The sequence below is a fragment of the Engystomops pustulosus genome, chromosome 3 (assembly GCF_040894005.1).
Source record: "Engystomops pustulosus chromosome 3, aEngPut4.maternal, whole genome shotgun sequence".
Classification (NCBI taxonomy): domain Eukaryota; kingdom Metazoa; phylum Chordata; class Amphibia; order Anura; family Leptodactylidae; genus Engystomops; species Engystomops pustulosus.
Window position 1 is genome coordinate 162,054,603 of NC_092413.1, and position 27,830 is coordinate 162,082,432.

Genomic DNA, 27,830 nt, shown 5'->3' on the forward strand with positions numbered 1-27,830 from the left:
TAAAGCATAAGACAAAAAACTTTATTAAATATTTGATAAAAATCATACAAGGAATAAAGTACAAGGAACAGACGTTTACACACGGAGAGAGAACCAGCTAATGCTGAGGAGGAGGTTCAAATTAAGCTAAAAACAATCACATTTCACCTGAGATGGTTTGTACTATCAGGCTGGATGGGGAGCATCAATTAAGACATTACTATTTTTGGCTCTTTAGTAGCTCGAGCCATGCTTATGGCATTAATCTTTAAAAATCCTTCTCTCTAGGTATAAATTGGAATTTGAGCTGCAGATAAAGATCAAATTCCTGACTGTGTCTTTAAGTGTCCATTTCTTGTGTTCCACACTATAAAGAATTGCAATTCTGGTGTGTTTTTGTAGCTGAAATTCTCATCTTTAAAATGACATAAGCATAATTTTAGGTACTATAGAGCCAAAGATAGTGGATTCCAAGGTGACGCTTCCCTTTCAGCATGTCAGCAAGACTCTGCAAAATGTGACTAATTCCAGCTGATTTGCAGAAGACTTCATAGACAATTTTTGTGTAATGCCCCTTTCACGTTTTTCACGCGCGTGTTCTGCACATGTATTTGATGTGCAGAATTTGAATTGCTCTCTGTCCCATTGTAATCAATGGGTTTTTTCAGACTTGCATTTTTTTTCAAACACACGCACCTTTTCTACAACATGGGTTTAAATCTCAAATGAAGCCTCCAGTGGACAGAAATCTGTCCATGGTCACACAGGTGCCCGGCTCATTATATCACACAGCTCCGTTTACTCTGTAAGAAACTAACGAGCTATACACCTGTGTGACCATGGTCATATTTCTGTCCACTGGAAGCTTCATTTAGAATGACAGCAAGCAGAGATCTAGAAAACACTTAAAAATTGCTACAGAAAGTATATTGGAAAATTGTATAACTTTTCATTGTACAAATAACAACAACAATTTTCCTAAATGGGAACAACCCTTTAACTTTTGCTGGTCCTAAAAGATTGGCTCTTATACTGATTAGGTTTCCGCTACAAGAAAATCAACATTTTCCATACTTTCAAAACTTTTCACAAAATTTCTCTGATAAAAGCATTTACTTTTACTGTACAGTTACAAATACTTTGTAATGTTTTTTTTAATATGTGCATGGATAAATATCCAAGTTGGTTGATTATTTGCATAGCAAATATCCATTATTAGTGCTTCTGGTGTCAGATTAAAGAAGAGACTTTCAAACTACCGTATATACTCGAGTATAAGCTCACCCAAGTATAAGCCGAGGCTCCTAATTTTACAACAAAAACCTGGGAAAACCTATTGACTCGAGTATAAGCCGAGGGTGGGAAATGCATTGGTGCCTCCTCAGTATATAGCCTGCCGGACCCTGCCCCATAGTATATACCCAGCACCTGCCAGCCCATATCCCCCAGTATATAGCCAGCCCCTTACCCCAGTATATAGCCAGCAGCGGGGGAAGCCGTAAAGGTGAGTTTTGATATTTTTTTACTCGAGTTTGGGTTTTTAGCACATTTTTTGTGCTGAAAAACTAGGCTTATACTCGGCTTATACTTCATACTGACTTTTAAACTACAGCAGGCTTGTAGTTCTGAAAGCTACTGAACCATGGAGATATGGGCAGCTACACTTAGGTCCATTAATATTTGGATACAGAAACAAGTTCATTTTTTACCTGTTTATCGAAACATATTCGAGCTATAGATATATAATGGATATGGATGTAAAGCCCAGAACATTGTGGTGGTGAATCTGTTGCAGTTTAAGACTGCTTTTAGCTGGTCTAAACTATGCACCACAGAGATAGCACCTTCCTTATTTTTTTGGTGCACAAATTATTTCCCACCCCTTTCAGGAGATCACAACCCCTTTCTCAATGCCACACCCCTTTGTTTGACGGGCCAAAAAAGTGCTTAAAAATTATCTGACAAACTTCATAAATGTGTGGGAAGGCATTTGTGGTGCATAAATCTGGTGCAAGTGAGTAATGAATTCCCCCTATTATGTGCTTCACTGCAGCCATGCTAATTGTTCAGTCAATGACCCAAAACATAAAGCCAAAACATATTCTTGGAATATTCTGAAATGGCCAAGCCAGTCACCTGATCTCAACCCAATTCAGCATGCATTTCACTTGTTAAAGACTAAACTTAAGAGAAAAAAGCCCCAAAACAGCTGCGGTATAGAAAACCGCTGCGGTAAAGGCCTGGCAGAGCATTACAAAGGGGGAAACACAGAAATATCTGGTAATGTCCATGAGTGCAAGACGTCAGGTGGTCATTGCCAACAAGGAGTTTTCAACCAAGTATTAGAAATTAATGCACAAAAATACAAAAATACAAGTTGCAATTACAGCTCACAAACCCATGATCTCCAAGTAATAGACTGCTTGTTGAAGGTGCACAGTAGAGGGAGAGGAAGCCGAGCCGGTTCCGGAGTGGCAAATCCAAAGAATAAAGGAATTTCAAAAATGAATAAATTCCAATAAACTTTAATGCTCCATTAAAAATACATGACAGATATGGAAGTCATGTAAAAATACCAGCGCGTTTCGACTAAGAGTTTAAGATTTGTGTGGTTCAAAATTCATTGGTCTTTTTCTCATGCATTTTTAACGAAGCATTAAACTATAATGGATTTTATTCACTTTTGAGTGCTGGAGAAATTCCTTTTTTTCTTTGGATTAGAAATGAACATTTTATTTACAATAATTTAATTTGTCCAATTACCTTTGAGCTCCTGAAATGAAGTGATTGTGTTTAAAAATGCTTCAGTTTCTCACATTTTTATGCACTCATTTTGCTCAATCCACTGAATTAAAGCGAGAAGTCTGAATTTCAACTGCATCTGAAATGTTTTGTTCAAAATGCATTGTTGTAATGTATAGAACCAAAATTAGAAAAATGTCTCTGTCCAAATATTTATGGACCTAACTATAAATATATATAGTAGCCTGACTCATCTCTGGCAAAAGATGAAAGTTTTCTGCTCAGTTTCATATGGTTTTGAGGTGAATTCAAGAAAGGACATTTTATATCCTAGTTTAGTGGGCTTAAAGTAGGTGACACATTTTCTTTAAGGTGTTATGTCTATAGCCATAACTGCCATGAAAACCTGCAGGACTGAGGGAGCAGCTCTGAGCCAGTACAATGTATTTATCAATTTACTTTATATTTTATCTATCATAAATATATAACACATGTGCTGTTTACCTAAAAATAGTTAAGCAAGCAAGAATTTATTAAAATTGAAAGTAGTCTGCAGTAAACTTCAGTAATTGTTGCACAAAAATCACTGCATTCTTCAGCTTTCAGTGCGCCGATTCCTCATGGAAAGATCATCACCAAATTGTTTTTCTTCCCTAGAAAGCCAAATATAATTTTAGTTAATACACATCAATGGCTTAGTACTAACACTTTAGATATGTGTATATGCAGTAATTATTTTACAATGTAGAAAAAGAAATATTGCTATGAAAAGTTATAGAACATTGATGTGATGCATGCAAAATGGAAATGACTTCGAAGGCTTCCAATATAATATGTAGACAGCCTTAGACTACTAGACTGTGACGTCCATACCCCCTAAGAGGTCGTAATGATATGAGTTATCTTTATGAGACATTTCCTTTAAGTAATATTTAAATAACACAAAACAAAACTGAAAATAAAAAAATAACAAGATATCAAAACTTCCAAAAAAAATCAAAACTACTTACATTTAAAGTTCCTGTTCGTAGTATTCGGGCTGATAACTTTATTAGCAAAGATAATGAAGAGCACATGATGAGAACACTTGAGATCAGGTCGAAGATTTGTAAAGCCAAATGATACCATTCATAGTGAAGGGGTTCTTGGCATACATTCTGAAACTCGGCATATGGGAAAGGAAATTTGATTGCGTAGCCAATGTAGTTGGTTGATGACATCCCAGCAAAAGTGTAGTAACAATATGGACCAATAAGTATGGAAGCAATGGCCACTGTAAGCTGCACAGGGGATCCGATTATACTTAAAAGGCTCAGGGTAAATGTGGATTCCCACTACAAAACATGGCAAACAATCAATAAGCTATTATATAACTTTGTAGCTTAAAAAAATGATTATATTCACTATTAAAATAATTACCAATGATCTTTGTGTCCATTCACGATAAGCTATGAGTGTAAGAATGCCAACAGACAGGGCCTATGTAACAACAGAAAGACAAAATATAATAAGTTATGTACATACCAAATTATGAAAAACACCAACAACTCATTAAAAACATTTAATAGAGCACTTGCAAAAGTTGTGCTCCATTATGATATTTCATGTGTCAGTTTCTTGACAGTTCTTTATCTAGCTCTTTCTATCTGCATAAATTATTTTGGGATGGTTCCTTAGCAACATTGCAAATTTGCCTTTCTATGCATCAGTCAATGAGCACCTACAGGAGCGGATTTAATGGTACCACGGGCCCTGGGCTATGTGAAAAGTGTGGGCCCCTTACATAACAGATTTCTTAAGTTGTTTGCTACAGTAGGGATCTGTGCCTTTTCTACTACATTTGCACCAAAATGTTTTTGTAAATGGAGTTTTTCACTGCACTCCCCGCCCTTAACATAAGGGTGCCCCTTATGTTAGTAGTCCACCTGCCAGTAAACAGGACAGTGGAATGAACAGAGTCCTTCAACTACAAATATCATACAAGCACATATAAGATTTAATACTATGTGCACATACACCTAACTATATACACATATGTACATACATGTATATACACACACATTGGGGCGTATTTACTAAGGGTCCTGCGCCCGCATTTCCGTTGTGTTTTCTGACGTTTTTGGGGATCACACCACTGGGACAGGGATTTAGAAGGGGATTGTGTCGCACGCAATCGGATTTTGGCACATTGATGCCGGCTTTCATGCAACAGAAATCGGGGGCGGGCCGACGGACAATCCGACTGATTCGGACAGAGCGCAGGATTTAACTAAATTGTGTCGCAAGCCAAGCACTTACATGCATCGGGAAGAAGATGGTAAACCTTGGCGGACCTGAGCGGGGATCGACACATGCAGGATATCAGGCGTACGATGTAAGTGAATCGCTGCACAGTGCATTCTCGTCGGACACTCCGGATCGGGGAAGGTGCAGGACCGTGTAATTATACACTTACAGTTTACACACACATATATAAATAGATACTGTGTAAATATTATCATTGAATACCTTGCTCTGTACAAAGTTGAATGTGCTGACAACAAAATCACAAAAAAAAAAAAAAATCAATGAAAATCAAATTTATTAACCAATGGAGACCTGCATTTGGAGTCATCCACAAAATTAAAATGGAAAAACACATAATAATAATCTTTATTTATATAGCGCCATCAAATTCCGTACAAATAGGGGTCATGTCATAATAATGCATCACAGAGTACAAACAGTCATATGGAACTATAGGCCCTGCTCACAAGAAGTTACAGTCTATGAGGATCAAGGGAGTGACACATGAGGTAATAGAGATTGTATAAAGGTCCAGCCATAATTTATAAGGGAACAATATAAAATAATTTAATAGATAAAAATTCTTCTGCTTGAACCAGCCATCAGCCACCAGCGAAAGTGACTGCAGAGAAGCCTGGAGCTTGGTATCTGGTGTTTGCCGGATAACAGATGGGAGATAGGACATAGGATGGATTAATAAAAGCGAGAGTTGACATTTCATGCAGTTAGCGAGTGTGATAGGCTTGCCTAAAGAGATGGGTTTTAAGAACACGTTTTAAACTTTGTAGGGTGGGTATTGGTCTGGAAGTTCAAGGAAGGGCAGTCCAAAGTCGAGGATTGGTGCAGCTCGGGATAAGTCCTGGAGATAACAAGCTTATCCAACTTTGATGTAGAGCCCCCAGAGCTCTGCAGATTCACTTACCTTGCTACGCTCCAGCGACAGTCTCCTTTCTCTGGTGCACGTGTCTCCGCCTCCTAGGGCCAGCACACCAATGATTGGTGCTGGCCCGACCACCTTCCCAGATAAATTCCCGCCTCTTCCTGTGCCCCCTCCCAGATCTTCGTGCCTTGTGTCTTAGAGAAAGCTTGCTTCTGATGTCTCTTGTGTTTATGGAGATTTCCCATTATGACCTAGGCTCTGTTCCTGACTTTGCTTCTTCGCTGCCGTTCCTGACCTTCTGCTACATCCCCAACTCCGATCCTGTGCTGCCTGATTCTGTACCTTGCCTTGGCCACCACCGAAGACAAAGTCGCGTCTGTGGAGTGACCTGGTAGTACCATGTCGCAGCAAGTCCAATACGCTTTGTGGCGGTGAAAACCGGGTGGCGCTTAAACTCCGCTTCCAGGTGTTGGCTTATGTCATCGTTTGCGGTGGTCCAGTGGGCCCACTACCCCTGGTTCCGTACAATGTAATGTCTGTATAACAAGACAAAAAGAGGCTCAGTAATGTGTGTGACCTCCACGTGCCTGTATGATCTCCCTACAATGACGCGGCAACCCACACTTCCCACCCATCCTTCAGCATGACCGGTTTGGCAGTTGGTCAGTAATGGTATGGGGTGACATTTCTTTAGAGGTCTGCACAGCTCACCAGAGGTAGCCTGGCTTCCATTTGATGCTGAGATGAGATCCTCAGACCCCTTGTGAGACCATATGCGAGTGCGGTTGGCCCTAATGTGAGACAATGCTAGACCTCATGTGGCTGGAGTGTGCCAACAGTTCCTGCAAGATGAATGCATTGAAGCTATGGACTGGCCCTCTTATTCCCCAGATCAGAATCCGATTAAGAACATCTGGGACATCATGTCTTTAAAGCTTTAGTCCAGGTCTAGGAGGAGATCCCTTAGGAGACCATCCACAACCTCTTTGGAAGCATGCCGAGGCATTGTAAAGAAGTCATACAGGCACATGGAGGCCGCACACAATACTGAGCCTCATTTTGACTTGTTTTAAGGACATTACATCGAAGTTGGATCAGTCTGTAGAGTGTTTTTCCACTTCAATTTTGTGGGCGACTCCAAATCCAGGCCTCCAATAATTTTTTTGTGATTTTGTTGTCAGAATTTCAAAAAACAATATGTGACTTGTCTGTGCTGCAGACTGCTCAGCTCTCAGCCCCCACCTTTGTGCTCCTGTACAGCTCCTCCATCTCCCACTGATGTCAGCTCACCAGGCTATGTGCTCTGTTAAAGAGCAGGAAGAAGGAGCTGTACAGGAGCACAAAGGTGGGGGCTGAATCACATGTTGTTTTTTTAAAATGCATCCAAACCAAAGCCAACCCCTAAGATTACACCGAGGATTCTGTCAGGGTGCCAGGTAAGTTATAACAAACAATTACACTCACCAGCCACTTTATAAGGTACACCTGTCCAACTGCTCGTTGACACTTAATTTCTAATCAGCCAATCACATGGCGGCAACTCAGTGCATTTAGGCATGTAGACATGGTCAAGACAATCTCCTGCAGTTCAAACCGAGCATCAGTATGGGGAAGAAAGGTGATTTGAGTGCCTTTGAACGTGGCATGGTTGTTGGTGCCAGAAGGGCTGGTCTGAGTATTTCAGAAACTGCTGATCTACTGGGATTTTCATGCACAACCATCTCTAGGGTTTACAGAGAATGGTCCGAAAAAGAAAAACCATCCAGTGAGCGGCAGTTCTGTGGGCCGAAATGCCTTGTTGATGCCAGAGGTCAGAGGAGAATGGGCAGACTGGTTCGAGCTGATAGAAAGGCAACAGTGACTCAAATCGCCACCTGTTACAACCAAGGTAGGCAGAAGAGCATCTCTGAGCGCACAGTATGTCGAACTTTGAGGCAGATGGGCTACAGCAGAAGAAGACCACACCGGGTGCTACTCCTTTCAGCTAAGAACAGGAAACTGAGGCTACAATTTGCACAAGCTCATCGAAATTGGAAATCGAAATTTCTGCTGCGACATTCGGATGGTAGGGTCAGAATTTGGCGTCAACAACATGAAAGCATGGATCCATCCTGCCTTGTATCAACGGTTCAGGCTGGTGGTGGTGGTGTCATGGTGTGGGGAATATTTTCTTGGCACTCTTGGGACCCTTTATACCAATTGAGCATCGTTGCAACGCCACAACCTACCTGAGTATTGTTGCTGACCATGTCCATCCCTTTATGACCACAATGTACCCAACATCTGATGGCTACTTTCAGCAGGATAATGCGCCATGTCATAAAGCTGGAATCATCTCAGACTGGTTTCTTGAACATGACAATGAGTTCACTGTACTCAAATGGCCTCCACAGTCACCAGATCTCAATCCAATAGAGCATCTTTGGGATGTGGTGGAACGGGAGATTCGCATCATGGATGTGCAGCCGACAAATCTGCGGCAACTGTGTGATGCCATCATGTCAATATGGACCAAAATCTCTGAGGAATGCTTCCAGCACCTTGTTGAATCTATGCCACGAAGAATTGAGGCAGTTCTGAAGGCAAAAGAGGGTCCAACCCGTTACTAGCATGGTGTACCTAATAAAGTGGCCGGTGAGTGTATATTGTAATGCAAATGCTTATAAAAGGCAGAAAGGCAGATTTGCAATGCAGCTGTAATGGGCCCCTGCATCCTGTCTTGAGTGAAAATTAGGTACCTGGACACAAATAGTCAATGAAGCCTCTAATGCAGTGGTGGCGAACCTATGGCACGGGTGCCAGAGGCGGCACTCGGAGCCCTCTCTGTGGGCACCCAGGCCATCACCAGAGAGGACTCCAGGTATCTTTCTGCAGTCCCAGAGAGCCCACGGCTTGCTGTGTACAGAGCTATTTTAAAGTGACAGCTCTACCTGGGACTACTGGAGGGGTGGGAATGTTTGGACAGAACTGGATTTATCATTGTAGCTCCTGCTCCGGCCCTGACAATTCTTCCTGTCTAGGGGATCCTTTCTGCTTTATTGGTGTCCTCAGTGAGCTGAATGGCACTTTTGTGATAAATAAGTGTGTCTTGGTTGTAGTTTGGGCACTCGGTCTCTAAAAGGTTCGCCATCACTGCTCTAATGTAACTGGAGACCCATAAAATAACACTCATCCTAAACAAGTAATCATTATTATGAACTGGATAATGGCACATCTCAAATTACACAAAATGACCAGTGAATACTGTAATGTGTTAGTATTGTGACAGATAATAAGAATAAAATATCATCTGTAAAGAGCATTTCACACAGGAGCATAATGTCAGAGATCAACTAAACTAATAACATGTTGTACCAGCCATAAAATAGGAAGTATCAAACAGCTTGTCATACCTGAGCTTTAAATGTATCACTGCTTACAAAACAACTTCTTCAGGGCAAGAGTTTCCGGGAATTATATCTGAAACATGTCACGGATGCACCCACGATCCATGTTGCGAATTGCGGGCACACCCGAGCCCCTCTACGTGATGCGGTTCCCCCCGGGCCTGGACTCACCTCTCCATGCTCCTGGCTCTGCCCCTGATCCAACTAGGCCGTGCGTGCGTTCCTGGCATTGATTGGCAAGGGTTAATCCAGCTCAGAATTTATAATCCGCCACCTCCCTTCCTGCCTCGCCGGATCTTCAGCATCATTCCTGCTAAGTGAAAGCCTGTGATTCCTGCTCCTGTGTTTCCCATGTCTGCTGTGTTTCTGTGGTCCTGTTCGTCTGTTCCTGTGTCCTGCTGTGCTTTCCTGGGTTCCTGTCCCGCGGGGTCTTCAGTCCATGCCAAGCGTTACCAGTATTCCTCCGTGTTCCTGTGTTACCAGTGTTACTCCGTGTTCCGGCTGTCTTCTCAGGCCTGTACTGTTTCTTGATTTCCTACCGTACTACCTTTACTGCCACTGCAGGTCTAGGCGCACCCGTGGAACGACCTGGTGGCACCCAGCCGCATCAAGACCATCCCACTTTGCGACCGGTTGCCACTTAGACTCTGGTCCCGTGTGTCAGCTAGTACCATCTCCCGCGGTGGTCCAGAGGGTCCACAGACTCTTCCCTAAGACACTCCCTGACAGTTCGGCTCTACGAACTGTGACAAAACACCTTGAAATACAGTGATAATAATTATAGCAACACAAACTTTACCAGAACAAAATAAATGTTTAGCTTTCTAGTGAAATCTATGGGCTAACTACGGCAGATGAGAAAGGAACCATTGTTCCTTCCAAAACTTCTTAGCAACAGTCTATAAACTGGCAGATTATCTACAAACTGACAGACTGAAGCTCTTAAAAATATATGTTCCCAGCATCCACAGACCCATGCATTTCAACATGTTCACACCTTAATGAGGGTCAACTCTGCTCATTCACAAGCCGGTTATACCCGCCCATACATCATGTAACGAGTCAAAAACCCTGCCTGATGTTGAAAGGGTGTACAATAAAGACTTGATTCTAACAAAAATAAGATATTAATTCAAACAAAACAATCGATGTAATATATTATTGTTTTACCTGTATAATAATTTCTAGCCTAGTACTAACTCTCTCTCCGAAAGAATCATATTCCATGAGATGTACCTCATGTCCCAGCAATATATAATGCTACCACTAGATATATTAAAGCCAAACACACTAAGTATAGATTTAATACAAAAGCACATATTAAACAACGTAAAACCAGCCAGATTGTCCATGGATGCTGGGAACGTATCTTTTTGTATACTTATCCAAATGGCTTTGGGCGAGTTACCATGCACCTGAGAAGACGTCCATGTGGTGCTAACTAGAGGTGGACTGAGCCGTATGCTGTTCATTTAAACTTTTGATTGCTAGTTGTTGTATTGTACGGCCCAATTCACACCTTCATTTGGACCTCCGTTATTATCTTCCATAGCTGAAACGATAATAATGGAAGTCTAGTGGATGCCTTAAAATGCTGATTGAATTCTGTGGACTTTGCCTGAGTCATTAGTATTTGGTTCTATGCTTTTGTTATTGTCACCACATGTACATATCTATGGTCTGACAACCATATATTTTTGTATTATGAATAAAGGAAATCATTGAAATTGATTATTATTTCTACTTTTAGGTATTGTGAATTTACTGGACAGAATGTAGGTGATTTACAGAGCTGTAGCATATTCAAATGAGGAATTTGTGCAGTCTTAGAGTACAGACCCCACTGATGGCCTCCTCACCATGTGTGCCTAGTCCAAATGACGTGAAGATGTGCAATCAATATGCATTCTAAGCCTCAGTACTAGAACACTTCTATGAAACATGATACATTCCCCCTTTTTTTTCTTACTTTGTTTCTAAGAATCTGATGGTTAAGTGAGCATGAAAACTCTTATGGCACACTAAATGTAGAGAAGGTACATTAGTGGAATTCAGATCCTCTGTATTAATAAGTTGTGGTACGCATATAGATTCACTAAAATAAATTGTTCAAAATACAATTAATGGTTATAGTTGAAGGACGCCAAAACATAAGTCTAACATTTACCGATACAGTTGATTTGAAATAAAATTTATCAGCAACCAATCCAGTGTTGCCTGATAACAAATTGTTATTGTCTCCAAAAAGTTGCCTATATTTGCTGCTTTGACTTTGACTGTCATTATAGAAGATCCAAATTTAATTTGGACTTCAATATATATGGTTACTGGGACAAGAATGTATTCAACAACTGTTTAACCATCAACCTACTTCGATTTAATGTGTACAATCCCCTCCAATTTTGCTTGACATTGACTGTCATAGCATTTCACTGGATTGATGATTTACCTTATACCAAAGAAATCTGATCTGAAAGTACAATATTTTTGCTCCAACTAACTTCTCAAGTAAACTTACCCCATACTTTCAGATTGCTCTACTGACCAGTGGCAGTAGTTTTATCATGGCCCAGTGCTTGAATTTAACCCTGCCTTTTATTCTCACACCAGATATATGAAGAGCTACTTCATATATCCAGCACCCAACCATCCAGCTGGAAACTTCTAAGCCAGGTGACCTGGTGTAGAATTGCTCTATGACCTACAACGTTAACTATAACCAGTGCACCAACGCAGTGCGTCCATAATCCACACCAGCCCACACCATTTCTCTTTACACTCACTTGGCATGGAGGTAGTGCAAGGGGGAAATGGACATACTTCCTCGTCATGCACCAGGAATTGCACCAATATTAAAGGCAACCTACCATTTAGAATGGCAGGGGTAAGCTGTAAGTACCAAGCATCAGCTCAGGGTGAGCTGGTGCCGGTACTTACTTTCGTTAGTGTTATAAACCGCGGTTTTAACACTTTTTAAACTCTAGACCAGAACAGGCTTCGGTGCTGCGTCGCGTGCAGCGCCGAAGCCTCTCCTGCTCTAAAGTTTAAAAAGTGTTAAAACCGCGATACTGCGGTTTATAACACTAACTAAAGTAAGTACCGGCACCAGCTCACCCTGAGCTGGTGCTCGGTACTTACAGCTTACCCCTGCCATTCTAAATGGTAGGTTTCCTTTAAGGCTTATATGCCAGTTAATGCCTTGATAAATTCCCCCACTATGTGTATGTACGCCAGGGCAACAATGTTAGTCTGCTAGTACTATCCTCCACCAGTGCACACATAGAAAACTCAGCCACCAGATCCATGCTTGAAAAATGTTCTCAAAGAATGAAATGTAGGAAAATTTGAAATGGCTCTCATATGTAATATACTGAATATATACATGGTGGATGGACATATAGTGGACAAGCATGTGTCATGGTTTATATATTCTTCAGAAGTTTGGTTGTTTTTACAGAAAAAAGTATTTAAAATGATGCACATGAGCCTGAGGAGCTCCAGGCTTTATTGACAGTTATAGAGCCTGGAGCCCTTCAGGCTCATTTGCATAATTTCTAAGCCTAATTTTGTAAAAACATGAGCATAAGCAGCTAAAAGCAGATAAAAAGCAGATCCTGCCAGATGGGGCACACACTAGCATGTAAGTGTGCTTGGTTTGCAATCAGTAATCCTGGTGGTAGATTTCCTTTAAATAACCCTGGATTGCTTGGGATAGGCTGGTTTAATCATGCAAAGTTCACTAGCACTTAAACTTGGTGACTGCTGAGCAGTATTGTGCGGAGAACATGGTGGCCAGGGGAAGAATATAGATGATAGATACTAAAAAAACATTACCGGACAGGTCCTTTTGTGTGGGTGCTCTTATCATCATCAAACATCTCTACCTTTTTTGATTTGCACTATTCTCAATATGAATGTTATCTGCACGGTGACTACCTTCCTCATTAATGCCACCCATCGTTGTAGGATCATCCAACATCAAACACTTCAAATTGAAGATTTCTATTTTAACTGGTCAATCAATTTTAATCAAGATTAAAGCCAGTGATACATTTTCTAGAGCTGTTAAATCGTGCTAACATTAAAAATGTTCTAAAATGATACCCGTTTTATGGGTTACTGTTAGAGATGAGCGAGCACTAAAATGCTCGGGTACTCGTTATTCGAGACGAACTTTTCCCGATGCTCGAGTGCTCGTTTCGAGTAACGAGCCCCATTGAAGTCAATGGGAGACTCGAGCATTTTTCAAGGGGACCAAGGCTCTGCACAGGGAAGCTTGGCCAAACACCTGGGAACCTCAGAAAAGGATGGAAACACCACGGAAATGGACAGGAAACAGCAGGGGCAGCATGCATGGATGCCTCTGAGGCTGCTTAATCGCACCATTATGCCAAAATTATGGGCAACAGCATGGCCATGACAGAGTGACCGAATGAGGCTAGATAGCATCTAAAACATCCAATAATTGACCCTGACACTATAGGGGACGGCATGCAGAGGCAGCGGCAGCAGCGGCAGGCTAGAGAGTGGCATGGCAACATACCCTAAATGGACTCAGGCTTCAAACCAATGGGTGGCAGAGTGGAACCAAAGGAGGTGAGCAAGAAGCGCTCAAATAATATCGGTACATGATAAAAGTTTGCCAGTATATTTTGTGGATTACACAGCAGGGTGGCGACAAAGTTAACATGGAAGCCATGAAAACAATCCAAAATTCTGCCTGACACAGCTCGTTTGATAAGGGGACCATGTATGGAGGCAGTGAACTAGTAGTAGATTAAAGGTGCTGCAGTTAAAACTATGTTAGTTGGATCTTGGCATGGAGCTGGCGCTCCGCTGCCAGGCGAGCTTTTGCCAATCCAAGCCCCTGTCTCTAGGCTACTCCCCAAACAGCACTTCTAAGAACCTTTTGTATAAGATCAAGTGTAGTAGCGTTCTTATAAGTTTGGGATATGGCGGGTGAGGGGAATGTAAACATCTGCGCAAGAAGCGCTGAAATAATATCCGTAAATGGTAAAAGTTTTCCAGTATATTTTGTGGCTTACACAGCACGGTGGCGACAAAGTTAACAAGTTTGATGCGGAATGCCCTGTAATAGCTCTTGGGCGGTGTGCCTTTTATCACCTAGGCTCAGCAGTTTGAGCACCGCCTGCTGTCGCTTAGCGACGGCACTGCTGCTGTGCCTAGAGCTACCGACTGATGGCGCCATGCCCACGGATGGTAATTCGGAGGAGGAGGAGGAGGTGGAGGAGGGGTGGGAGGAGGAGGAGGCATAGTAGGCCTGAAACACCTGGACCGAGGTAGGCCCCGAAATCCTCTGCGTCGGCAGTATATGACCAGCCCCAGGGTCAGACTCGGTCCCAGCCTGCACCAAGTTAAGTGTAGTAGCGTTCTTATAAGTTTGGAATATGGCGGGTGAGGGGAATGTAAACAGATGCGCAAGAAGCGCTGAAATAATATCCGTAAATGGTAAAAGTTTGCCAGTATATTTTGAGGATTACACAGCAGGGTGGCGACAAAGTTAACAAGTTTGTTGTAGAAGCCATGAAAACAACCCAAAATTCTGCCTGACACAGCACGTTTGATAAGGCGGCCATGTATGGAGGCAGTGAACTAGTAGTAGATTAAAGGTGCTGCAGTTAAAACTATGTTAGTTGGTTCTTGGCATGGAGCTGGCGCTCCGCTGCCAGGCGAGCTTTCGCCAATCCAAGCCCCTGTCTCTAGGCTACTCCCCAAACAGCACTTCTAAGAACCTTTTGTATAAGATCAAGTGTAGTAGCGTTCTTATAAGTTTAGGATATGGCGGGTGAGGGGAATGTAAACAGATGCGCAAGAAGCGCTGAAATAATATCCGTAAATGGTAAAAGTTTGCCAGTGTATTTTGTGGATAACACAGCAGGGTGGCGACAAAGTTAACAACTTTGATGTGGAATCCATGAAAACAACCCAAATTTCGGCCTGACACACCTCGTTTGATAAAGGGACGATGTATGGAGGCAGCTATATGGACGACTTTTGGAGGTAGCAATGGAGACAACGTGTGGAGGCTGCTATGGAGACAATTCAATTTGGATAGTGCCTGTATGTGGCAGTCCAAAAAAGTTTTCAAACCAGAGGAGCAGGTAGGTGGCCCTCCAGAAAAATGGAATAGATTGAGTGACTGTATGTGGCAGTCCAAAACAGTTTTCAAACCAGAGGAGCAGGTAGGTGGCCCTCCATAAAAATGGAATAGATTGAGTGCCTGTATGTGGCAGTCCAAAAAAGTTTTCAAACCAGAGGAGCAGGTAGGTGGCCCTCCATAAAAATGGAATAGATTGAGTGCCTGTATGTGGCAGTCCAAAAAAGTTTTCAAACCAGAGGAGCAGGTAGGTGGCCCTCCATAAAAATGGAATAGATTGAGTGCCTGTATGTGGCAGTCCAAAAAAGTTTTCAAACCAGAGGAGCAGGTAGGTGGCCCTCCATAAAAATGGAATAGATTGAGTGCCTGTATGTGGCAGTCCAAAAAAGTTTTCAAACCAGAGGAGCAGGTAGGTGGCCCTCCATAAAAATGGAATAGATTGAGTGCCTGTATGTGGCAGTCCAAAAAAGTTTTCAAACCAGAGGAGCAGGTAGGTGGCCCTCCATAAAAATGGAATAGATTGAGTGCCTGTATGTGGCAGTCCAAAAAAGTTTTCAAACCAGAGGAGCAGGTAGGTGGCCCTCCATAAAAATGGAATAGATTGAGTGCCTGTATGTGGCAGTCCAAAAAAGTTTTCAAACCAGAGGAGCAGGTAGGTGGCCCTCCATAAAAATGGAATAGATTGAGTGCCTGTATGTGGCAGTCCAAAAAAGTTTTCAAACCAGAGGAGCAGGTAGGTGGCCCTCCATAAAAATGGAATAGATTGAGTGCCTGTATGTGGCAGTCCAAAAAAGTTTTCAAACCAGAGGAGCAGGTAGGTGGCCTTCCATAAAAATGGAATAGATTGAGTGCCTGTATGTGGCAGTCCAAAAAGTTTTCAAACCAGAGGAGCAGGTAGGTGGCCCTCCAGAAAAATTGAATAGATTGAGTGCCTGTATGTGGCACTCCCAAAAATTGTTTAAAACAGAGGACCGGGTCGGTGGCCCTCCAGAAAAATTAAATGCATAAAGTACTATAGCTAGAGCAAGTGGGCCCTGTAAAAAAATAGCCAGTTTCCTCTGCTTTACTGTACAAAGAGGAGGAGAAGGAGGAAAATGAGGAGGAGGAGGAGTGGATAAATTATTCAGGTTGAGCTTCCTTCACCTGGTGGAGATTGGAAATTAGGAGAAATCCAGGCTTTATTCATCTTGATAAGCGTCAGCCTGTCAGCGCTGTCAGTCGACAGGCGTGTACGCTTATCGGTGATGATGCCACCAGCTGCACTGAAAACCCGCTCGGACAAGACGCTAGCGGCAGGGCAGGCAAAAACCTCCAAGGCGTACAGCGCCAGTTCGTGCCACATGTCCAGCTTTGAAACCCAGTAGTTGTAGGGAGCTGTGTGATCATTTAGGACGATGGTATGGTCAGCTACGTACTCCCTCACCATCTTTCTGTAAAGATCAGCCCTACTCTGCCGAGACTGGGGACAGGGGACAGTGTCTTGCTGGGGTGACATAAAGCTGGCAAAAGCCTTGTAAAGCGTACCCTTGCCAGTGCTGGACAAGCTGCCTGCTCGCCTACTCTCCCTCGCTACTTGTCCCGCAGAACTACGCACTCTGCCGCTAGCGCTGTCAGAAGGGAAATACTGTTTCAGCTTGTGCACCAGGGCCTGCTGGTATTCATGCATTCTCACACTTCTTTCCTCTCCAGGGATGAGAGTGGAAAGATTTTGCTTGTACCGTGGGTCCAGGAGAGTGAACACCCAGTAATCGGTGCTGGAATAAATTCTTTGAACGCGAGGGTCACGGGATAGGCAGCCTAGCATGAAATCTGCCATATGCGCCAGAGTACCAACGCGTAAGAATTCACTCCCCTCACTGGCCTGACTGTCCATTTCCTCCTCCTCCAACTCCTCCAACTCCTCTTCTTCTGCCCATACACGCTCAACAGTGAAGGACTCAACAATGGTCCCCTCTTGTGTCTCGCCAACATTCTCCTCCTCTTCCTCCTCATCCTCCTCCACCTCCACCTCCTCCGATATGCGCTGAGAAACAGACCTAAGGGTGCTTTGGCTATCAACAAGGGAATCTTCTTCCCCCGTCTCTTGTGAGGAGCGCAAAGCTTCCGACTTCATGCTGACCAGAGAGTTTTTCAACAGGCCAAGCAGCGGGATGGTGAGGCTGATGATGGCGGCATCGCCACTGACCATCTGTGTTGACTCCTCAAACTTACTCAGCACCTGACAGATATCAGACATCCACGTCCACTCCTCATTGTAGACTTGAGGAAGCTGACTGACCTGACTACCAGTTCTGGTGGAAGTTGACATCTGGCAGTCTACAATCGCTCGGCGCTGCTGGTAAACTCTGGATAACATGGTCAGTGTTGAATTCCACCTCGTGGGCACGTCGCACAACAGTCGGTGAGCGGGCAGTTGGAGGCGGCGCTGCGCTGCCCTGAGAGTGGCAGCATCTGTGCTGGACTTCCTGAAATGCGCACAGATGCGGCGCACCTTCGTGAGCAAATCAGACAGATTGGGGTATGTCTTGAGGAAACGCTGAACTATCAGATTTAACACATGGGCCAGGCATGGCACATGTGTCAGTCTGCCGAGTTGCAGAGCCGCCACCAGGTTACGGCCGTTGTCACACACAACCATGCCTGGCTTCAGGTTCAGCGGTGCCAGCCACAGATCAGTCTGCGCCGTGATGCCCTGTAATAGTTCTTGGGCGGTGTGCCTTTTATCGCCTAGGCTCAGCAGTTTGAGCACCGCCTGCTGTCGCTTAGCGACGGCACTGCTGCTGTGCCTAGAGCTACCGACTGATGGCGCCATGCCCACGGATGGTCGTTCGGAGGAGGAGGTGGAGGAGGGGTGGGAGGAGGAGGAGGCATAGTAGGCCTGAAACACCTGGACCGAGGTAGGCCCCGCAATCCTCGGCGTCGGCAGTATATGACCAGCCGCAGGGTCAGACTCGGTCCCAGCCTCCACCAAGTTAACCCAATGTGCCGTCAGCGATATATAGTGGCCCTGCCCGGCAGCACTCGTCCACGTGTCCGTGGTCAGGTGGACCTTGTCAGAAACGGCGTTGGTCAGGGCACGGATTATGTTGTCTGACACGTGCTGGTGCAGGGCTGGGACGGCACATCGGGAAAAGTAGTGGCGGCTGGGGACCGAATACCGAGGGGCGGCCGCCGCCATGAGGCTGCGAAAGGCCTCGGTCTCTACTAGCCTATAGGGCAGCATCTCCAGGCTTAGCAATCTGGAGATGTGCACATTAAGGGCTTGGGCGTGCGGGTGGGTTGCACTATATTTGCGTTTCCGCTCCAGCGTCTGGGGTATGGAGAGCTGAACGCTGGTGGATGCTGTGGAGGATCGTGGAGGCGACGATGGGGTTTTTGTGGCAGGGTCCTGGGCAGGGGGCTGACTATCAGCTGACACAGGGGAAGGAGCAGTGGTGTGCACGGCCGGAGGTGAACGCGCTTGTTGCCACTGAGTGGGGTGTTTAGCGTTCATATGCCTGCGCATACTGGTGGTAGTCAAGCTAGTAGTGGTGGAACCCCTGCTGATCCTGGTTTGGCAAATGTGGCACACCACAGTCCGTCGGTCATCCGGTGTTTCCTTAAAGAACCTCCAGACTTCTGAAAATCTAGCCCTCGCCGCAGGAGCCCTCGCCACGGGAGCTTCACTAGTTGACACATTTGGCGCTGATGCACCAGCTCTGGCCCTGCCTCTCCGTCTGGCCCCACCTCTGCCTCTTCCAACCTGTTCTGGTCGAGGACTCTCCTCCGTCTCAGAAGCACTGTGTTCACCCGGCCTCTCAACCCAGCTTGGGTCTGTCACCTCATCATCCTCCGATCCCTCAGTCTGCTCCCCCCTCGGACTTCCTGCCCTGACAACAACTTCCCCACTGTCTGACAACCGTGTCTCCTCATCGTCGGACACCTCTTTACACACTTCTTCCACTACGTCAACAAGGTCATCATCACCCACAGACTGCGACTGGTGGAAAACCTGGGCATCGGAAAATTGCTCATCAGCAACCGGACAAGTGGTTTGTGACTGTGGGAAGGGTCCAGAAAACAGTTCCTCAGAGTATGCCGGTTCAAATGGCAAATTTTGCTGGGAGGGGGCAGACTGGGGGGGAGGAGGCTGATGTGCAGAAGCTGGAGGAGTGCCGATTTCGGTGACATGGGTGGACTGCGTGGAAGACTGACTGGTGGACAAATTGTTCGAAGCATTGTCGGCAATCCACGACATCACCTGTTCGCACTGTTCTGGCCTCAACAGTGCTCTACCACGAGTCCCAGTAACTTCAGACATGAACCTAGGGAGTGTAGCTCTGCGGCGTTCCAGTGCTCCCTCATCAGCAGGTGGTGTCTCACCCCGCCCAGGACCACGGCCTCTGACCCCTGCAGTAGTTGGACGCCCACGCCCTCGTCCTCTACCCCTAGCCCTCGGGTTAAACATTTTGAAAATGAGAGTTATAACTTTAATTTTTTTTTTACCTTTTTTTTGTGTTTTTTTTTTTTTGTTTTGTTTTTTAGTTTTTAAAACCAAACGATGCTATCCTATTGCTATGGCTATTTTCTAGCCAAGTATGAAAGCACACTGCTATGCCAGATGAGATGACGCTGAGTTATGAAAAAAATAAACGTAAAATAAAAAAGGAAATGGCAGACTGTGCCTAATTGAAATCCAACCCCGGGCCCTAATAAATTTTCCCACTTCGGTCTTTGCGATGGATATGTGCGTCACTAAGCGCAAAACACAGTGGTCGCAAGTCTCACTCCAAATTGCTCACAATTTGCTAGTAGATGCACTGCAACAACTACAGCCACCAGCAGATCAACCAGAAATCAAATATATATAACGCTACTGTAGGCGTAAGTAAGCCGTTTGGATTCTCCTATGGCTATTTTCTAGCCAAGTATTAAAGCACACTACTATGCCAGATGAGATGACGCTGAGTTATGAAAAAAATAAACGTAAAATAAAAAAGGAAATGGCAGACTGTGCCTAATTGAAATCCAACCCCGGGCCCTAATAAATTTTCCCACTTCGGTCTTTGCGATGGATATGTGCGTCACTAAGCGCAAAACACAGTGGTCGCAAGTCTCACTCCAAATTGCTCACAATTTGCTAGTAGATGCACTGCAACAACTACAGCCACCAGCAGATCAACCAGAAATCAAATATATATAACGCTACTGTAGGCGTAAGTAAGCCGTTTGGATTCTCCTATGGCTATTTTCTAGCCAAGTATTAAAGCACACTACTATGCCAGATGAGATGACGCTGAGTTATGAAAAAAATAAACGTAAAATAAAAAAGGAAATGGCAGACTGTGCCTAATTGAAATCCAACCCCGGGCCCTAATAAATTTTCCCACTTCGGTCTTTGCGATGGATATGTGCGTCACTAAGCGCAAAACACAGTGGTCGCAAGTCTCACTCCAAATTGCTCACAATTTGCTAGTAGATGCACTGCAACAACTACAGCCACCAGCAGATCAACCAGAAATCAAATATATATAACGCTACTGTAGGCGTAAGTAAGCCGTTTGGATTCTCCTATGGCTATTTTCTAGCCAAGTATTAAAGCACACTACTATGCCAGATGAGATGACGCTGAGTTATGAAAAAAATAAACGTAAAATAAAAAAGGAAATGGCAGACTGTGCCTAATTGAAATCCAACCCCGGGCCCTAATAAATTTTCCCACTTCGGTCTTTGCGATGGATATGTGCGTCACTAAGCGCAAAACACAGTGGTCGCAAGTCTCACTCCAAATTGCTCACAATTTGCTAGTAGATGCACTGCAACAACTACAGCCACCAGCAGATCAACCAGAAATCAAATATATATAACGCTACTGTAGGCGTAAGTAAGCCGTTTGGATTCTCCTATGGCTATTTTCTAGCCAAGTATTAAAGCACACTACTATGCCAGATGAGATGACGCTGAGTTATGAAAAAAATAAACGTAAAATAAAAAAGGAAATGGCAGACTGTGCCTAATTGAAATCCAACCCCGGGCCCTAATAAATTTTCCCACTTCGGTCTTTGCGATGGATATGTGCGTCACTAAGCGCAAAACACAGCGGTCGCAAGTCTCACTCCAAATTGCTCACAATTTGCTAGTAGATGCACTGCAACAACTACAGCCACCAGCAGATCAACCAGAAATCAAATATATATAACGCTACTGTAGGCGTAAGTAAGCCGTTTGGATTCTCCTATGGCTATTTTCTAGCCAAGTATTAAAGCACACTACTATGCCAGATGAGATGACACTGAGTTATGAAAAAAATAAACGTAAAATAAAAAAGGAAATGGCAGACTGTGCCTAATTGAAATCCAACCCCGGGCCCTAATAAATTTTCCCACTTCGGTCTTTGCGATGGATATGTGCGTCACTAAAACACAGTGGTCGCAAGTCTCACTCCAAATTGCTCACAATTTGCTAGTAGATGCACTGCAACAACTACAGCCACCAGCAGATCAACCAGAAATCAAATATATATAACGCTACTGTAGGCGTAAGTAAGCCGTTTGGATTCTCCTATGGCTATTTTCTAGCCAAGTATTAAAGCACACTACTATGCCAGATGAGATGACGCTGAGTTATGAAAAAAATAAACGTAAAATAAAAAAGGAAATGGCAGACTGTGCCTAATTGAAATCCAACCCCGGGCCCTAATAAATTTTCCCACTTCGGTCTTTGCGATGGATATGTGCGTCACTAAGCGCAAAACACAGTGGTCGCAAGTCTCACTCCAAATTGCTCACAATTTGCTAGTAGATGCACTGCAGCAACTACAGCCACCAGCAGATCAACCAGAAATCAAATATATATAACGCTACTGTAGGCGTAAGTAAGCCGTTTGGATTCTCCTATGGCTATTTTCTAGCCAAGTATTAAAGCACACTACTATGCCAGATGAGATGACGCTGAGTTATGAAAAAAATAAACGTAAAATAAAAAAGGAAATGGCAGACTGTGCCTAATTGAAATCCAACCCCGGGCCCTAATAAATTTTCCCACTTCGGTCTTTGCGATGGATATGTGCGTCACTAAGCGCAAAACACAGTGGTCGCAAGTCTCACTCCAAATTGCTCACAATTTGCTAGTAGATGCACTGCAACAACTACAGCCACCAGCAGATCAACCAGAAATCAAATATATATAACGCTACTGTAGGCGTAAGTAAGACGTTTGGATTCTCCTATGGCTATTTTCTAGCCAAGTATGAAAGCACACTACTATGCCAGATGAGATGACGCTGAGTTATGAAAAAAATAAACGTAAAATAAAAAAGGAAATGGCAGACTGTGCCTAATTGAAATCCAACCCCGGGCCCTAATAAATTTTCCCACTTCGGTCTTTGCGATGGATATGTGCGTCACTAAGCGCAAAACACAGTGGTCGCAAGTCTCACTCCAAATTGCTCACAATTTGCTAGTAGATGCACTGCAACAACTACAGCCACCAGCAGATCAACCAGAAATCAAATATATATAACGCTACTGTAGGCGTAAGTAAGCCGTTTGGATTCTCCTATGGCTATTTTCTAGCCAAGTATTAAAGCACACTACTATGCCAGATGAGATGACACTGAGTTATTAAAAAAATAAACGTAAAATAAAAAGAAACTGGCAGACTGTGCCTAATTGAAATCAAACCCCTAATAAATTTTCCCACTTTGGTGTTTGAGGTGGATATGTGTGTCACTAAGAGCTAAACACAACGGTAGCAAGTCCCCCTGCTAATTCCTCACAATATGGTACTAGCTGCACTACTAGTGCCAGCAAGCCCAGCCACAAGCAAATAAAAAAAAAAGGATAACGTTATTGTAGCCCTAAGAAGGGCTGTTGTAGAATCACTCCTGCCTAACAGTAAGCTAATAGAACACCCTAACGCTTTCCCTGACCAGCAGCAGCTCTCTCCCTAGCGGCATCCAGACAGAGAATGATCCGAGCAGCGCGGGCAGCGGCTAGTCTATCCCAGGGTCACCTGATCTGGCCAGCCAACCACTGCTATCGACGTGTAAGGGTACCACGTCATGCTGGGTGGAGTGCAGAGTCTCCTGGCTTGTGATTGGCTCTGTTTCTGGCCGCCAAAAAGCAAAACTGCGGGAGCGGCCATTTTCTCGAGCGGGCGAAATACTCGTCCGAGCAACGAGCAGTTACGAGTACGCTAATGCTCGATCGAGCATCAAGCTCGGACGAGTATGTTCGCTCATCTCTAGTTACTGTCACCTGTAATGGCATAATTCAATTCTGGGCAAAACCTTTACCAGTAACTGTAGTAGCAGCCAAGGTTGTATATTTGTTAAGATGTATTGGATTAGTAATGTACTTCAGAAATAATGGTTGATGTAATGCTTCTTTGTGACATGGCAGGTCTTTTTATTCAGTGTCAAGGAGCATTCAACCCTCAGGAAACTGAATTCTGTAACTGCTTCTATAGGATACTTATGGGATTACCCTTATGGGTCTTACATAGTAGTGACTTTAATGAGGGTAGAGTGGCTAAAGAGCTCACTTTTATGGTGGCATTGTACATGGGCGTGATCTCCTTTGGGTGCCAAAAGAGCATATCTTACACTGGAATGGTCTCTTTTTCTCTCAATATTAATAGATTTCAGAAGAGTTACATTTCTAATCTGTTGCTGGGTAATGTTACAGTGGTTATGCAGAAAAAGGCCACCCTATATACCATTCATGAGATAGGGGAGAGGGAAGTAGGACTAACAATAACAATATTCAACAGTTGTCCAAGGGATAGACATATAACACAAGGCTTAAAATTACATTTATTTGTACATATTGTAAATGTTTGTAAAATTCTTGATAATAATATATGGAAATAGAATTTCATAAATAAAAATATTAAATCTCCTTTAAATATGTCAGACATACAATATGAAACAAAAGACATGTAATGAGAAATGTGTTACTTTATAAGACACCTTCTAAATTAAAAATTTGCTTCTGGCATCCAAGTATAGGTCTCAAATATTTCCTAGAACAGGGTGTGAGGTGCAATAAATCTGGCTACACTTATAAATCTTATGTTTACAGTTCAGTCTATGTAGATATGTCAAGAATGTGCTGATTTACTGTGTAGCACCATATATGTTGATTTACTGTGCAGAACACATGGTACCACCTTATCAGTCCACACCAGTCACCCAGGGCAAAGCAACCTCTTTTACCAGCTGTTTAGCTATAGCAATCATCATATTCCACAAACTTCTGATATGATACACTGCGTCAATTGTGACCTCCTAGATACCTCATGATATTGAGGTTTTATAACAGGTTGGTGCAGATTAACCCCTCAGAAGCACCAAAATGGTACTTACATGTGTATATCTAAATGGAAGGGGATCCTCTTCATCTGTATTAATGGCTTTAAACTAATTGTCTTGGTTACAATAATCTTACAAGTGATGACAAGAAGCCACAGCTCTCCATGGTTTTCCTCTCATTCCTGACAGAGACACCATAACATAAGACAGTTCTTGAACTCAAAGGTTGGTAGGAAGTATCAGAGTGCCAGTTTCACTCCACTAGGGCCTCAAAATAATTAATTACACACAATTTGGCTGGGTGTCCCTCTAGTGTCTACAGGGGGCACTGTTGTCTCTGTTTTTAGCATTTATTACTTTCTTCAGGGACTTGGTCTCCATCTTTCTCTGACCAGTCATAGTAGTCATATAGTTGGTCTTCATCAGTCTAAATAGTGTCAGGGTCCAATAAGGGCAGCATTTTGTATTTCAGTTCTAACATTAGACTCAACAGTATGTCTTGTGAGTCTATCACCCTCTTATGTCTTCAGGTTTTATAGTTGCCCTCTACTGATTCACCACTCATTTATTTGTGGTAGTGAACATATTCCTGCACACTTATTATATGGGGTAATATGGTAATTGCTAACAAGTACTTTTTCCTACTACTATCAACCTATTGCTCCAGGGTGCTCACTGCATGCCAACATACAGTATATTCTTGTTAATGCCAGGATACTGTATAGAGCAGTTACTAAGACCCATTCTACACGCGCGTGCTCTGTGCGTTCTTTTGATGAGCAGAAATTTTTTCACGCACACAGGCACGTTTTTTTAATACGCGTTTAAATCTCAGCACTTTTGCAAGTCAAACGCGTGAAAAACGCATTATACAAGTCTATGGAGATGCATCAAAAACACATTGCACTCTGAGACACATGCAAGTGCAATGCGTTTTTCATGCATCATAGAAAAGATAGAGCTCAGTCCTGAGTCCTTTTACCGCTATCTTCAATGCAACGCACATGAAAAACGCATTAAAAATGCATTGAAAACACGCGTGAAAAACTGGGACACAAACTCTGACTGAAAACTGATTGAACTCTGATGCAAAATGTCAGTTTTTCACTGACCAAACCCTGATCGCATCCTGACGTGATCTGCACGCAAGTGTAGAAGGGGCCTAAAATAGTGAATTTCGGTTAAAGATAAGCTCTGAGGCACCCTCTCCCTTCTGGTGTTACCATCCTACATCCCCATCTCTGCCTTTAATCACAGTGCACTGTGAAACTGGAGAAAATAGGTGTAAGGCCTGACCAATTGTTTGCATAGAAATAAAAAGGAGGATGTCTTAGCATTTTTATGAAAGGCATAATTATTCTGCTACAATGCCATGGGGCACATGTATCATTATTTCTGCTAGTCAAATTGGTTCATCTTTTGTCGTTTTTGCGACTTTTTTGCGACTTTTTACTCTGTCGTATTTCCAGTACAACTAGGTCTGCACCTTGTGCAGTGCCTTATGTATCTTTGTTTCCCAGATGTTCTGTGCGACATTTCACAAAACGCAAGTGTATAAGGGGCCTAAGACCGCCTAGGCACAGAACACAGTGGTGTCCAGAATAGTGTCATAGTTCTGTAAGTGAGAAGCGCAGAGGCAAGAAGTCATTGATAATGAAAAGGAATGTGAGGTTAGAGATGATCAGACGAAGAATGACATTGAAAGACCAAAATTTGAGAAGATTTGGCCTCTGCCTACCCTCTGTCCTCATATGATGCAGGACACTTTCCATACAGGGCCACATATGTAGTTTACATTGGAACCTTTACATAATTTCCTAACATGTAATGCAAATATCAGTCTGCTCTTGAAAACAGACTACAGAGACCTTTCTGCGTCAGAGCCCTATCTGCTGTTGATTTAAAATATATAAATGAAAATAAGGATATTTGACACCACTGAAAGAAAGGGAAAAGGCATCTCTGTAGCAGAGGAGCAGTAAACCTATTATGTGAGCTAAAAAGGTAAAAAGGTGCACAGAAAAAAATAACCTCTAAAAGACTGATCAGTTTCATGCATTAATGCTCCCCCTTGTGGACATTACCAAGTACTTATACCTGATTAATACAAAATTGCCTGTAAACATATACAGTTGGAGACTGATTATTTTATTATAGTTTTCTGAAAATAACCTTTATTAATCAATTGGGCAGTGAAGGTCTCATTACTGTTCTTAGGAACAATAAAAATAAAAATATATTGATACTACTGAGGTGAATAAAGTTTTTATGATTTATACAGCGCTACGGAATTTGATGGTGCTACATAAATAAAGATTATTATTATTACCGTACTCATTGCAAATGGTTCTGTTTTTTAAAAACTAGCATTTGGGCTGAAATAATTCCCCCCCCCCTTTCCTCTTCCACCACATCGACATCACCTTTCAAGACTGTTGGCCATGGACTACAAAAGACGACTGACGCTTCTAGCACACTCAGTGTTTGACAAAACTTGGTTTTCTCATTGCTGGTTTTTGGTAGTGTGACTTCTACGCGTCTTGATGTCGCACAACCAAAGGCACTGAAGAGCTTTAGCTTTAACAGAAGGTGTAAACGAAGACACAGTTGTTAAAAGTGCCCATAATATTGCTGCCAAAGTTATGAAACAATCTTGGTACAATATTTCTGATGCCTAAATGCAAGTAGCTCATTGATATATCAGCACCTTGTAATGTACATGATGGCAATCTCTGTGGAATATGTTGGTGCTATTTAAACAACAGGAAATAAATGAGTCCATTTTGATCCACAAAGTAATAACAATAGAAAGCTATAATATTATCATGGCTTAAATATTACATATTTTGTAGTGTCTGCTTTTATTCTCTTACCAGTGCTCCATTCCATATAGGACAAGCAATCCGTGTACTCCAACCAATGTATAAAGGATTGTAGCTAAATACAGGGAAAAATGCTATAACCCCTGAGATAATGCTGAGGGTGCCAAATGCAGTCAGGATTCCGCCAGAAATCTGATAGAGGCTCGTCATTTTCCATAAAGTGCTACTTTTCACTGTCAGACAGGCTGCAACGAATGGTGTTTTCCAAGCACTTTCTGTAAACTTTTGTTTCTTGGAAACTGTAGTCAAGACACAAATCCTTTGT

General features: G+C 43.2%; 1 protein-coding gene across 1 annotated transcript; it reads right to left on the bottom strand.

The window, feature by feature from the left end:
* On the bottom strand, positions 1 to 27,787 carry TMEM212 (transmembrane protein 212). The gene is made up of 4 exons (XM_072142795.1): positions 27,557 to 27,787; positions 4,141 to 4,200; positions 3,732 to 4,055; positions 1 to 3,374 (listed from the first exon to the last, which is right to left on the bottom strand). Exons 1-4 carry the CDS (start codon positions 27,713 to 27,715, stop codon positions 3,354 to 3,356), a joined length of 564 nt encoding a protein of 187 aa, XP_071998896.1. The 5' UTR covers positions 27,716 to 27,787; the 3' UTR covers positions 1 to 3,353.
* Between the last annotated feature and the right edge of the window lie 43 nt (positions 27,788 to 27,830).